The sequence below is a fragment of the Tupaia chinensis genome, unplaced genomic scaffold (genome assembly GCF_000334495.1).
Source record: "Tupaia chinensis unplaced genomic scaffold, TupChi_1.0 Scaffold143599_1, whole genome shotgun sequence".
Taxonomy (NCBI): domain Eukaryota; kingdom Metazoa; phylum Chordata; class Mammalia; order Scandentia; family Tupaiidae; genus Tupaia; species Tupaia belangeri.
The window spans coordinates 960,615-975,442 of NW_006203445.1; the positions used below are offsets into that span (position 1 = coordinate 960,615).

The 14,828-nt window shown below is 40.9% G+C and overlaps 1 protein-coding gene across 3 annotated transcripts in view; it reads right to left on the reverse strand.

Annotated features, from left to right (window-relative positions):
- EFCAB14 (EF-hand calcium binding domain 14) overlaps positions 1-14,828 on the reverse strand; it is a 47,860-nt gene that overhangs the window by 23,317 nt on the left and 9,715 nt on the right. For all 3 annotated transcript variants that reach the window (XM_006164254.3, XM_006164253.3, XM_006164251.3), the window contains exons 3-4: positions 11,433-11,578; positions 1,235-1,333 (exon numbers count right to left, since the gene is read on the reverse strand). In XM_006164254.3, coding sequence (XP_006164316.1) covers positions 1,235-1,333; positions 11,433-11,578 — 245 coding nt within the window. The remainder of the gene's footprint in view (positions 1-1,234; positions 1,334-11,432; positions 11,579-14,828) is intronic.

A 14,828-nucleotide genomic window follows, 5' to 3' on the forward strand; every position in this document is an offset into this window, starting at 1 on the left:
TGGACAGTTTCTTTTGCTCTAAATTTTTGCTAACCCTTGTTTCCTGAATTTTAATTTTTACATTCCTCCAGGTTATCTTTTCCTAAAACTCATTCTCAGAGCCGGCAGATGGCATAGTGGTTAAGGACGCTGGACTCCCACATGGCTAATTGCGGTTTGAGTCCTGAACCTGGTGGTTTGTTTTCTCACTTACTCTCTCACTCTCTCGCTCTCCTGCTCTGTCCCTCTCTGGTCAAATTAAAAATAAATAAATAAAGTTAAATAAAATAATAAAAAAACCCCTTCATTCTCAACCATGGAAAATAGAAGAAATTTAGAGCAACTCTCACATACAATTGATCTCCTCCCAAGAAGACACTGTGAAGGTCAAATTGAAAAGGCAAGTGTTGAAAAACAAACCCATGTATGCTAACATGAGTCCCAGCAGAACAATTCTGGGACACAGCCACATAAAAAGGTGTGAGCAGATGTAAATCATAGCTAAAGTAACCTGCTATAAATTCAAGGCCAAACTCACTAGACTAAAACAGAGCTGTTCTGACTCCTTAGAACATACGCTCTGTTATTGCACTCTTGGAGCAGCCTCTTCCAAACACCAGGCTTCCAAAGAGAATTTGTAAGAAGCTGACTCTACAGCGCCAGATTAATCTCAGGACCCAGGCACAGCACTTACCTTCTGAAGGCCCTCCACAGTGGCAGGCAGGCTAATTAAGTCTGCAGCTGACTTAACATTGGCTTTGAGGTGGTTTACTGCAGAAGTCAACAGAGAAATCTACAAGAGTAACATCTCTGGTCAAATTAAAAATAAATAAATAAAGTTAAATAAAATAATAAAAAAACCCCTTCATTCTCAACCATGGAAAATAGAAGAAATTTAGAGCAACTCTCACATACAATTGATCTCCTCCCAAGAAGACACTGTGAAGGTCAAATTGAAAAGGCAAGTGTTGAAAAACAAACCCATGTATGCTAACATGAGTCCCAGCAGAACAATTCTGGGACACAGCCACATAAAAAGGTGTGAGCAGATGTAAATCATAGCTAAAGTAACCTGCTATAAATTCAAGGCCAAACTCACTAGACTAAAACAGAGCTGTTCTGACTCCTTAGAACATACGCTCTGTTATTGCACTCTTGGAGCAGCCTCTTCCAAACACCAGGCTTCCAAAGAGAATTTGTAAGAAGCTGACTCTACAGCGCCAGATTAATCTCAGGACCCAGGCACAGCACTTACCTTCTGAAGGCCCTCCACAGTGGCAGGCAGGCTAATTAAGTCTGCAGCTGACTTAACATTGGCTTTGAGGTGGTTTACTGCAGAAGTCAACAGAGAAATCTACAAGAGTAACAAAAAATGAAAACAGAGTTTGTAGAGTACACACTTCCTTTACAAACTCTGTGCTTGATGACATCAGAGTAGTCTTGGATTTTACATGTTTTCTGACTCTGTCAGCTCACAGGAATTGAGAAACATAGGACCTTAGATAGCTGTAAGAGCTGGGGAGCAGCAATGATAACCCTTCTTCCCCTGCCCAGTTAAACATTAATGCCAAAGACGGAAAGGCAAGTATTATTCTTTATTCTCGTCCTAGTAGCTACAAGATCCCCAAATCTTAAATTACTCAAAACATGCAGTGATTACCACACAATCCTTCAACAGTTGGACAGGAAGAAAGCTAATGATCAAGGACCACTCTGAGATTTCATTTTGGTGAAATATAACACCTCAGTTATTTACTGAACTTTTGTTCCTGCCCAAACAAGAATATATATTATAAAGTAAAAGCCCATACTACAAATAGTCTACAAGAGCTGTACCCCGACAACTTGAACAGTACTTTCAACTGCCTGGGGATGTGGTTTTGGTCTAATAATGTGATTAATATTTCAAACTCAATAGCTCAACCAAAGCAGTACTTTGTACCCTGAAGGGGCTCAATAAATACCCACTGACTTATGGACTGAAGCAACGAATCTATTAAAATAGGAATTGACTCAAAATAAAACGTGGCTTCCCTTTGCTATTTAGAGGTAGAATTCAAAATAGCTGGACCTGTCCCTTGAATGGGGAATGTGGGAACCTATATAACACTCAATTTCAGGCTGCAGAGATCATATTCTAAGTTTTGCAGTGCGACTTAACACACTCTTGCACGAGTCTTATTTCCAAATCGCCTTCCTCTTCCAAATTCTGGGATGAGAGCACAAACCTACTGATATCAGTTATATTCAGAGTGGCCTCACAGAGTGACTGGGCCCCTGCTATAGGCCAGGGGGATGTAAGAAGATTAGAACCGGATTCCCTATTCATCCCTCCAAAAAATGTCTGGCCTCTTCTCTGTGCAGGCGCTGCCATGGGCACTGTGGAGACAGTGGCACCCAAGACCAGGAGGCGCGGTTCTCATGGAGCTTACGTCCTATTAAGAAGTGACGGAAAAACAAAGGAGAAAGGAATGAGATACTAGCAAGTATGATGCAAAGAATCTGAATCCAGCTCCTGGAGTGAACAGTTTGGCATGGCAATGTCCAGTGAGAAGCCCAGGATCCCAGGTTCTCGTCTTCCTCTTTCCTATTAGGAGGGATGAGTTCAGAGGCTTAAAGTCATTTTCATTCACTCTTTAATGCAACAAATATTTATTCAGCCCCAATATATACCAGTGGTGAACAACACAGGTGTCAGGGATCTTGTTATGTCTGCATTTCAGTGCAGGGAGACAGATACTTTTATATAAGAAGACAACAAAAACAAAAACCAGATAGTGGAAAGCATTAGAAGAAAACTAAAAAGAAGGTGACTTGACAAGTGGGGAGCTACTTTAGATCAGATGGTCAGAGAAGGCCTTGGTAAGGAGATAAAACTAAAACTGGGGTTAAATAGTAAAAAAAAAAAAATGAAGCAAAGGTTGGATGAAATTCACTTTAGGGCCCAGGGAACTATTAGGGCAAAAGCCCCAGAACAGGAAAGAGCTTGGTCTATTTAAAAAACAGAAAGAAGGTCAGGTAGCCGTGTGTGTGTGTGTGTGTGTGTGTGTGTGTGTGTGTGTGTGAGAGAGAGAGAGAGAGAGAGAGAGAGTGCGCGCACATGTGTGTGCATGTAAAAGAGAAGTAGAAAATGAGATGAGAGACGCAGAGTCAGCACAGGCAGGGCTTTGTAAACCAGAACAAGGATCTGAGGTGTGATGGGAAGGGGTATGAGCAGGACAATTACCTGGCTGGACATACTCTGCAGGAAGGTGTTACTATAGCTGTTCTGTGGAAATGGGAGACCAGTAAGATTATGGGTGGTCTAGGCAAGAGATGATGGTGATTTAGGATGAATGGCAGAAGTAGAGATGAGATGATTTGCTGGGACTGGATGTGATGGGTGAGAAAGGGAAAGGAATGAAGAGAAACTCCTAGTGTTTGCACTTTGAGGAGCTTTCAATGTTGCTCAAGAGAGGGTGAGAGCGAGGGCACATGAAGAAAAAAATTAAGCCTTCGATGTGAGACTGAATACAATTCTGAGAAAAAGATATTAGTGCAAGCCAAAAAAGACAGGTTTCACTGAACCAGGACTCAAGTTGGACTCTGAATGAGTTTCCTATTTAAAAATGAAGCTGGCATCCTTTCTAGGTTAGAAGAGTGAGGGTATCATTGTGGAATAGATGGGGAACAACAGTATGAAATGGCTCAGGAGGACCTTTCCACAGCACTGTTCAAAGCGACACCTTATTTATGTGTATGATTATTTGTTTAAAGTGTCTCTCTTCCGTAAGACTGAGCTCCATGTGATCAAGGGCCATGCCTACTTTACTTTCCATCATATGCCTGGCATAAAAATAGGCATTCAGGAGCCAGGAGGTAGCATGGTGGTTAAGCCTCTGAACTCCCACATGGCTGACCACAGTTTGAGTACTGGACCTGGCAGCTTCAGAATCACACCACACCTGATGCATGCGTGCTTGTGTGTGTGTGCATGTGTGCCCAAATCCCAAGAAGAGAATGAAGGAGAAGGGATTGCGGCTTGGCCATCTGTCCTAGGGGGTGGTTTCTCATTTTTCTTCTGTCTCTCACTGGCAAGTGCACATGCCCTATAGAAAAAAAAACTAAAAATAATAAATAAAGAATAGGCATTCAGTAAGAATTACTGGTTGAATAAACGAGTTGCTGAGAATGAATGCTCTGTGTCTGAGACAGACATTGAGAAGGCTGGTCCAGGTAGAAAGCAGAGGCCAGGCCCTGCCAGGTAAGCAGTGAACTTACTTTTCACATCAATAAAATGCATAAGAAAACATCTTACAGGGATGTGCGAGAGTTTAAAAATATATCTACAAACTCTTTCACAGTCTTCCCTTCAAAAGCTGGAAACTAATTCCCTTCCCCTGAGTGTGGCCTTAAGTGACTTGCTTTTAGTGAATAAAGTGGAAGTGACAATTGGCAACTTTGCAAAGTAGGTCATAAAAGGAGCTGTGGCTTCCTCTTTGCTCTCTTCCATCACTTGCTCTGGGGAAGCTGGCTGCCATGTTGTGAGCACACTCAAGCAGACCTGGATTGGAGAAGCGCACGCTGGAACTGAGAGCACCCGCCAGCAGCCACGTAAGTGAGGATCCTGTAGCCCCAGTTGAGCTTTCAGTGATGAAGCCCTGGCTAACATCTTAGCTGCAACCTTGGAGAGCCCAGCCAGAACCACTCTGCTAAGCTATTCCCAAATTCCTGAACCACAGAAACTAAGGTAATCAACTTGCTGTTTCAAGTCACTCTGTTTTGGGATAATATGTAACCCAGCGACATGACTACTACAGGCTATGAGAATTAAATGAGATGCATACCTAAAGCTCTTAGCATAGTATCTATTACAAACAAAATATCTAATAAGTGAGAGTTATTGGTAGTGTAATTTAATAAGCACTTAAACAACTGATTCTTCAAAATACTACTTATTAATATTCTAACTCTACTTACTTTACAACAAAATAGGTAAGAAACCTCAGCCTAAATGGAGATTCTTTCAGCGAACTATAAACCTATGAGTAGCAATGACATCAAGAGATTTTCATCCATGCCTTAAAAGACATGAATAATTAGATTTGAAAAGGATACAAAAAAATAAACATTCTCATGCACTGTTCAGGACAGTGTACATCTGACAGGACCTGTTACAAGTTTACCTAGAAACAGCTGTCAAATGAAACCTTTAATTCAGGATGTCTAGAAATCTATCTAAAGATTACTTGCCCATGTGCATAAAGATGTATGTACAAGGATATTCACTTTTCCTGATTTGTAATAATTGCAATAACAAGAACAACCTAAATGTCTACCTCTCAGGATGTAGACCTACTTGGTGAACAAAGCAAACTAGAGAACACAACATATAAAATGACCTTATTTTCTTCTTCTCACACATACACATGTGCACACACACTAATCCATAAGCTAATTCATACTAAAGCTATTATGATTTTTTTTTTTTTTTTGGCCATACGGTGTGTGTGTGCTCGCCAGACAGAGAAAAAGAGAGAGAAAATGAGAAATCACCCTTCAGAGAAATGGCCATGCCACAATCCTTTCTCCTCCATTCTCCTCTTGGGATTCTGGGCACGCATGTACAATGCACCTGGCGTGATATTCAAGCTGCTAGGTCTGGGACTTGAACCACAGTTGGCCATGTGGAAGTCCAGTGCTTTAACTACCATGCCACCTGCTGGCCCCAAAGCTATTATGATTTTTGCAAATACAGAAAAATAGGACTGGAAGGATCCGTACTATTGGCAGTGGACATCTATAAGCACAGTGAACACAGCACAGTATGTGTGCGTCTGCTTGAGAAACGGAGAGAGGGAGGGAGGGAGCGAGAGGAAGAGAGGGAGAGGGAAGAAAAGGGAGGGAGGGGGAGAGAGAGTCATGGGGCATAAATGGAGATGGGAATTTAAGAGGAATTTTCATAGAGGTCCTATATACATTTGACTTTTTAAATATTATATAAGAATATATACAACTGTAAGAATACATACTACTGAGATTTTGAAAAAGACTAAAAAGAAATACATAAATAACAAAACATAGCAAATAACTTTGAAAGAAATTGACAGTTTTCCTTGGTGGGTGCTTTCTTCCATGCCCTCCCCTGGGTCTTCCAAGGCCATGCTGATGTGCCCAATTGGAAAGTGCTAGGAAGTGTTCTCTCCCCCAGGTATGTTTTACTGTGTCGCAAAGTATATTATCAGTGGCTCAAGACCAATTTGATGGGCAAAAATATTGTTATTTTAGAAGTCCACTCAATTATGTAGCTATCTTTTAGCTGCTCAAGGGAATGAGTGCCTTTCACTGCCAATTGGCTGGATCCTAAAGGCACAGCAAGCTGTGCACTGGTGGAGTTACCTGGGTAGAAACTGTTCCCCCAGATACTGCAATGTCCCCAGGCTAGAAGAATCCCAGGAATGGTAACAAAAGGCCAGTGTGGCTAGTTTGCTGCTCCCATTTCCCTCAAAACTGGGGAAGCAGGTAAAAGCCAATGTGAGCAGGACGAGGTGAGGTACTGTTCCACTTGTCCCCATGCCACAGCACTCCAGGCCTAGGGTGCCAGTTGCCTCACTGAAAGAGGACGCTTTGCACAGCTGACCACATTAACTCTCCAAAGAGTTACCAAACACCACTTTGGGTTCCTTACTCACTTCTAAGATCTAGATGACACATGTCCCTAGGACTCAGCTACAGTCCCATAAATTATAAAGCTGGAGTCCATCTTTCAGTGTTTTTCTCTTCCACGGAACAGTGCCAAAGTCTATGGAAAACTACAGCAAACTTATGTGTGAAACTGGAATGGAGAAACAAGGGGCACCTTCCATTACTGTCTCTGGAACTGCTCTGGCCTCTAACAGAAACCTTCTAGACTATCTGAAGGGATTCAGACATTATAGATATTATTGGTCAAAGCCACATTTTGCAATCTGAAGAGTTTAGATCTGAAAGTTGAATTAAATAGGAACCATTAAGAAAAGGAATCCATATTCCAGCCAAAAGATGAATCACGATTTTTATGCATATTACATGACTTTTCATTAGCCAAATAAAAATAGCTACTGTAGACCATTTGCTTAATAGATCATTTTATATTACAGTAAAGTCAGAAATGCTGCTGTTTTGCTTTGGGGTTAAAATGAAGTGTTCTTTAAACAGTAAGGAAAGGTTACTAAAACACCATCATCAGTGATGAATGCCAGGTGCCCTAGTGGGGACCTGACATCACATCCATTCGGCTTTTATCTACTGAGTACCTACCCAATCCTGCAAGTGCTATGAACACAAGCGGCAGAATTCAGAAACTGGAAAGAAAACAGGCTCTCATGATTTGAGTATCTTAATGTTAGCTCTGTTCTCCAGTTGTGTGACCTCAGGTAAACTACTTAACCTCTTTGAGCCTTAGTTTTTTCATCTGTAAAATACAGATACCTCCTTCTACTTCACTGGGCTATAGAAGCACAGAAAAGAGATCACACAGGGAACGCATCTAGCAGTGGCCTGCACGAAGCAAGCATCTGAGCAACGGCAGTTACCATCTTCATTACCACTATCCTCCTATCATCACTGCCTTCATCATCTGTCATCACGCTTAAGGTTCAGAGTGCAGTGCACAAACTTCCAGTGCAATTAGCACATATGCAAATAACCATCACATAAGGTTTATGGACCAAACGATAAAAAGAGATACAGAGAGTACTACAGAAGGCCACTCAAGGTCCTTCCTGGTATAACACTTGCTGACTTACCTTCATCTCTGGCCTCTTTTTACCAAACTATAGCTATAATGAATAACTGAAAAGTCTCTGAACATAACATGTTTTCCCTCATCCAGGCTTTTGCACGTATAGTCAATTCTAGCTATTACTGGTGTTTCTGTTCTAGAAAAGTTGCAGCAAACACTGAATTAGTGAATACTCAATCATCATTTCTAGGGATCATACTGCAGCAAAACTTATGGCCACATTTTTGTCAACTGCTCAATACAATGTATCACCTTGCTTATGTGTGTTGCTGTTTAAAGAGATCTCACTAAACAAATATTGTTGATTCATTAACATTGAACTCATGGATAGCAGCACTAATTACAACTTATGCCCAAATAAAGCCAGTCTAGCACACGCAATTTCTCCACAAGTACATCAGAGTCTCTGCACTTAGAAACACTAGACGGCACTTGAGCAATATGACCGGGGGACAATTTAAACAGTGAAATCTCCAAAATAAAATAAAGCACAAGATTGCAGAAGCTGTGGCACTAAATATATCATGAAAAAGACAGCTCTTTACAGTATGAGAGCTGAAACGAGAAGGTGGTATGTCACCACGTTCAACTTTAGCTGTAAACGTGTGTTGGATGACTCAAAATGTTCACTGTTGTGCACATGTCAGTGAGTGACTGCAGAAGTGCCATAAGTAGGTCTGGAGCTATAAGCAAGTTTTACTGAGTAGGCAAATTTGCAAAAACAGACTCAATAAATTATGAGGATCAACTGTTCCAATGCTTTACCTCGAATGTCCTCTCTCTCTGTGGAACTTACCTAGCCAACTCCTAGTTTTCCCTTCAGACTTAGCTCCAGATCTCTGAAAGATGTTGCCTATCTTAAAAAGGTCCTCGCTGTACCCATTTGGATCTGCTTCTTATTGCTTACCGGGCTGTTTAACAAATGTTTACTTTTTCTCTCTCTTCCATTTGACTGTTAAGATTCTTGAGGGAAGGAATCATATCTTTTCTCATTTTTAATCTACTATGGCCTGAGTGTCTGTGACCCCTAAAATGCATACATTGAAACTTAACCTTCAATGCAGTGGCATTAAGAAGTGGAACCTTTAGGAGAGGAATTAGGAGGGTCCCACCCTCACGAATGAAATTAGTGCCCTTAAAAAAGGGGTCCAAGAGGCTTGAGTGTCCCTTCTGCCACGTGAGGACACAGAAAGAAGGTACCATCTTTGAAGCAGAGTAAGCCCTCACTAGACACTAACGCTGACTGCCCAGCTACAAAACCATGAGCAGGACATTTCTGTTGTTTATATGCCGCTGGGTCTAAGGCATTGTGTTATAGCAGCCTGAGTGGATTAAGACAGAATCCAAGGTGTAGCTCCAGAAGCAGCTCAGCAAAGATTGATGATCTTCAGAGAGAGAGCAGGAGACTCTCTACAATGTTCGAAAGGGAATGGGTATAAAATCATAGGCTTCATGAATAAAACAAAAGTAAATGAGGTTACAACTACTGACTTAAAGCTTTTTCAAGGCAAAAATCTGATTTTAACTTATTCAAAGTGATGACTTTTTTTCCAGGCTACATTGACTTCAACTCACACTGTGATAAGGGCAGTTCTTGTTAAGTGATGTTTTCTTGTTTAAGTCACTTTGAATTACTTTTAAGAAATTGCCAGGGACCAGCAGGTGGCATGGTGGTTAAGGCACTGGACACTCCCACATGGCTGACCATGGTTCGAGTCTTGGACCTGGTGGCTTGCTTTCTCACTTCCTCTCTCTCTTTCTCTCTCTGTGGGTCTCTCTCTGGTCAAATTAAAACAAATGAATGAATAAATAAAAATTAAATAAATAGTTCTTTAAAAAAAAAAGAAATTGCCACTAAAAGCGTCTTAATTGACAGTTACTGTTAGCTATAGAAACACGGTTAAATATTAATTTAATTTAATTAAATTAATTAATTAATTAATTAATTTATTTTGGAGAGGTTTTCGCTATAGGGCGCGTGCGCTCACCAGAGAGACAGAGAGAGACATAGAGACAGAAAGCGAGAAATCACCCCCCAGAGGGGATGGTCACATCGCAATCCCTTCTCCTCCATTCTCTCGGGATCTTGGGCACGCACGCACACGGGCCTGGTGTGAATTTTAAGCCACCAGGTCCGGGATGCGAACCACAGTCGACTACGTGGGAGCCCAGCGACATAGCTATTACGCTAACTGCTGGTTCCCCCGGTGTGAGTTTTAAGCCACCCGGTCCGAGACGCAAACCGCGGTCGACTACGTGGGAGTCCAGCAACATAGCCATTACGCTAACTGCTGGTTCCCTAATTTTATTTTTGTACCTGTTTTAGTTTAGGACAAATGTCTTTTACTTGAACGGACCATCAGAGATGTGTAACATCAATTTTAGAAAACTGTTCAGAGTGCTGAGCCCCCATAGAACATAAAACTCGGCTTTCCGACCGCCATCTTCTGGGCCCATGCCAGCAGAGAACTCCCCTGAATCAAGCTGGCTTCACAGTCAGTCCCAGCGTCTCTGAAGGTCTTTACTGAAGCTCAATTGGAAAGGGCTTCTGAACCACTGCTGAAGGGCATAGCTTTGAAAATATGTGTAAGCATTTTCATTTACCATAGTGGCACTGGCTAATTCAGAACTTTGTGACACACCCTGAAAAACCGTTTTAGCCCCAGTAAGGATGACATTATATATATATATATATTTGGAGACGTTTTTGCTTTAGGGAGCATGCGCTCACCAGAAAGACAGAGAGACAGAGAGAAAGAAAGTAGGAAATCACTCCCCAGAGGGGATGGCCACGCTGCAATCCCTTCTCCTCCATTCTCCTCCCGGGATCTTGGGCACGCACACATATATACCCGGTGTGAGTTTAAGCTTCTGGGTCCAGGACTTGAACTGCAGTCAAATACATGGGAGTTCAGCGACATAGCCATTGCTGGTCGCTCTATTTTTAAGCACTCTGCATGAGAGTCATTCATTTGACAATCAAGTTTCCTTTTAATGAACTAATCTTTCTTAACTGAAAAATACTGAGGACGTGGGCTATAGCTAACCAGCGGCAAGTATGGCACCCTTACGCATACGAGATGCTTGGTCAAATCCTTAGGATAAGCCTATTTTCTCTTGTAGAGTCCCTCTTTTGGAATCATTGCCAATTTAGGGACTGCAAAAGCTTGTTACGTTCTAGGCTTGCTTGCCTGGCCAAGGTATTTAACCAGTTCTACCACCTGCTCCTAAGTTATTCCACAATGACTACTTTCAGTTATTGTTGGTTTCCCAATTTGTTTTGGCATAGTATACAGCATCTGTAAGTTTGTAAACTGTATTAAACAAAACAGCCTTTCATTATGGAATAAAAGCAGGCTATCCATTTTTCTTGGGGGGTAGAGAATATTCCCTTTTTATTTGATACCTATACCGTTCCATAAGAAAAGCCAACTAAAGAATTTCCGAGTCCCTCTAAATTGCTCTACTTTGTAGAATTCTGTTTCTTTGTAGAAAGAGCTAACATTTTAAATATTTGGTAAATACATAACTAATTTTACTGACTTTAACAAGTTGGGATCATAGCATGTAAGCTTCATTAAAAAAATAAAACAATTTGAAGTGAATTCTCTATACCTACAAATTTATACTATACAACCAACCAAACTAAATATTCAGAGCTTACATAGAAATAAAATCACACTTTTGCTACCTGCTTATTCATTTCTGTGATGTTTATCCAGACTTTGTTCAAGCCCAGTTCTCCAGATTCAATCTTCTCAAGTTGTTTTTGTTTGCTGAGTAGTTCTTCATTAAGTTTGGGGATTTCTTGGAATGAGCTTTTCTGATTAGATTCCACTAAAAACAAAACAAAAAAGAGCAATCATTAACAGTCATAAAGTTCCCCATGATTTCCAAGATAGAAAAAAGTGATCATACGGCAGAAAAGAAGATGAATTAATAAAAGTTAATTCTGGGGTGATAAAGATTGAATTCATATTTAACAATTACATTGTTCCTTTATTAATATAAAAGCACATCTTTAACACTAAAGTTCCATTTTAACTGGGACTACTTCACTATTAGCAATACAACTTCTAAAAGGTGATTAAACGTTTTAATAAAGAACATGCACAGAAAAACGTTGGATTTGAATTTCGGCTCTAGAATTTACTAAGATCTTAAGCGAATTACTCGAATTCTTTGAGCTCAGTTTCCTCATCTGTAATACAGTGATAGAACATACAGGATTGTCAGAACTGAGTCAATGACTAGCCTACAGAAGCACAACAGAGCTGGCCAGGCACAGAGTAGGTAAATATGTTTAGAGTTGATCGGCTCAATTAAGGAGCTTTTTTTTATTAGTCAAAAAAGTTTTATAAATCTTACTCAACACTCAAGATTACACTGTAAATTATATTTCTAAATGCTTACATTCATTTTTTCTACCTTAAACTGATCAGTTTCAAGGTGAGGGTGTAATCACCTTTCGAACACTGTTAAGAGGACTAAGATTATTACTCTTTTTCATAAATAGCATGGAATGTTTTCCTAAGCCTTAAGTCAACCCAAAAGCTCAAGATGAAATAGAAGATAAAGAAACACAATAGGTGAAATCCAGGCTGATATTTTACCCCTTTTTTGGTGGGGGGATGGTAGGGGAAGCAGGAAGGAGGAACAATATCTCCTAAATGGCTTAGAGATTTGCCAGCCTGATGGCAAAGACTGAGAAAGTACTTTCTCTTCTTTCTTCAAACAGAATTTTTCCTTTTTCAGGGAAAATAAAATATTGATAATGGCTAACCCTCCAGAATAAAACCTCCATCATTTTTTAAAAGCCACAGACTGCCTGTTTAGTTATTATATTTTTTTTGAAACCAAAAACTGGCATAAAGGACTGATATAATTTGCTAAAACATAGGCTCCATTTTTTTAGTGTTCATTTCTGTACGCTCAGCACTTAGAATACAGCAGGCACAGTATAGGCACTCAACAGGTATCTATTACCTGAATAAATAAAAGGTAAGCCTTTGCTCACCTCTCTGTCACTCTCATTGCGCCCATCTCCCTCTTCAATCTACTTTCTAGCCAGGCTGACCTTTCTGACACACCAACTCCTTAGGACTCAGTGACCCTGTGCAAGCTCTTCTTTCTGCCTAGATGTCCTGGGCTTGCCCTCTTTCACTTTGGTCACCTCAGCCTTGTTAATTTCTTTCAAGATTCATCTAAAATAGTTGGGCACCCACCTTAGACCGCCACCACCACTTCTTCTTTTTTTTTTTTTTTTTTTAGGTTTTTGCCATAGGGCAAGTGTGCTTGCTGGAGAGAGAGACACACACAATGTGAAGGAAAGTGAGAAATACCCACTGGGGGAATGGTCACGCCACAATCCCTTCTCCATTCTCCTTCTGGGATTTAGGACATGCATACACACTTGTCCTGCATGATTTTCAAGCAAGCCATCAGGTCCAGACTTCTAGCCCCAAAGATGTGGGAGTCCAGTGTCTTAATCATGTCACCTGCTGGCTCCCACCACCACTCTAAATTCTACCAAGTGTTCAACACATGGCACTGTACTATTTACTAGTTGACTCTGCTACCAGCCTGACAGCAAGCTGCTTGAGGCAGGGACTAGGTGCTATTTGGTTACATATATACACACACACACACACACACACACACACACACACACATATACATACACACATATATGTATATATATATATATACACATATATGTATATATATATTTTTTGAGAGGTTTTTGCTATAGGGCACGTGCGCTCGCCAAACAGACAGAGAGAGACAGAGAGACAGAAAGCAAGAAATCACCCCCCAGAGGGGATGGCCATGCCGCAATCCTTTACTCCTCCATTCTCCTCTTGGGATCCTGGGCATATACGCACATGCGCCCGGTGTGAGTTTAAGCCACCAGGTCCAGGACTCAAACAGCAGTCAACTACGTGGGAGTCCAGCGACATAGCCATTACGCTAACTGCTGGTCCCTTGGTTACATATTTTTGGAGGCCAGCTCAGTGCCAGTACACAGAAACACTTAAATGCTTGTTCAGTGGAATAACTGTAGGGTATGAAATGAAGTTAATGTTATACTATGAAGTTAAAGAAAAACTCAACAAATAAAAAACTCAAACACATTTAACAACCTCCCCCACTATGAAATCAATAGTGATAGTGTTACCCTTATTTTAAAGCAAGCCAAGTGTATGAAAACTCAGAATAATGAAAAGAAATGTTTTTATTCGTTTGTCAAAAATATTTACCAAAAGATTTCATTATAAAGAATAGACTTTCTCTAAGTGCTCTTATGTAGCATTTGATTTACATAGGATTTATAGGAATACATTCATCTCATACAGAACATTTCACTCCTCAGTCTAAATTAATGCAGCTCTTAGCATTTCGTGTCCATTTCTTATACATTTTAGTTAGGTAATAAAGAAAAACCCATCCCAGGACCAGCAGATGACATAATGGTTACATTGCTGGACTTCCATGTAGTCAACAGCAGTTCAAGTCCTGGACCCGGTGGCTTAAAAGTCACACTGGGTATGTGTACGTGTGTGCCCAAAATCCCAAGAGACTGGAGGAAAAGGGATTGTGTTGTGGCCATTCTCCCCCCACCCCCAGGGGTGTGTGATTTCCCACTTTCTGCCTCTCTCTGGTAAGTACACATACTCTATAGCAATAACCTCTCGCTAAAGAAAAACCCATCCCTTGGGACCAGCAGTTAGCGTAATGGCTATGTCACTGGACTCCCACATAGCCAACCACAGTTTGAGTCCTGGACCCGGTGGCTTAAACTCACGCCGGGCACGTGTGCGTGTGTGCCCAAGATCCCGAGAGGAGAATGGAGGAGAAGGGATTGCGGTGTGGCCATCTCCCCTGGGGGGTGATTTCTCACTTTCTGTCTCTCTGTCTGTCTCTGTCTGGCGAGCGCACGTGCCCTATAGCAAAAACCTCTCAAAAAATATATATATACATATATGTGTATATATATATATATATACATATATGTGTGTATGTATATGTGTGTGTGTGTGTGTGTGTGTGTGTGTGTGTGTGTGTGTGTGTATATATGTAAACATAT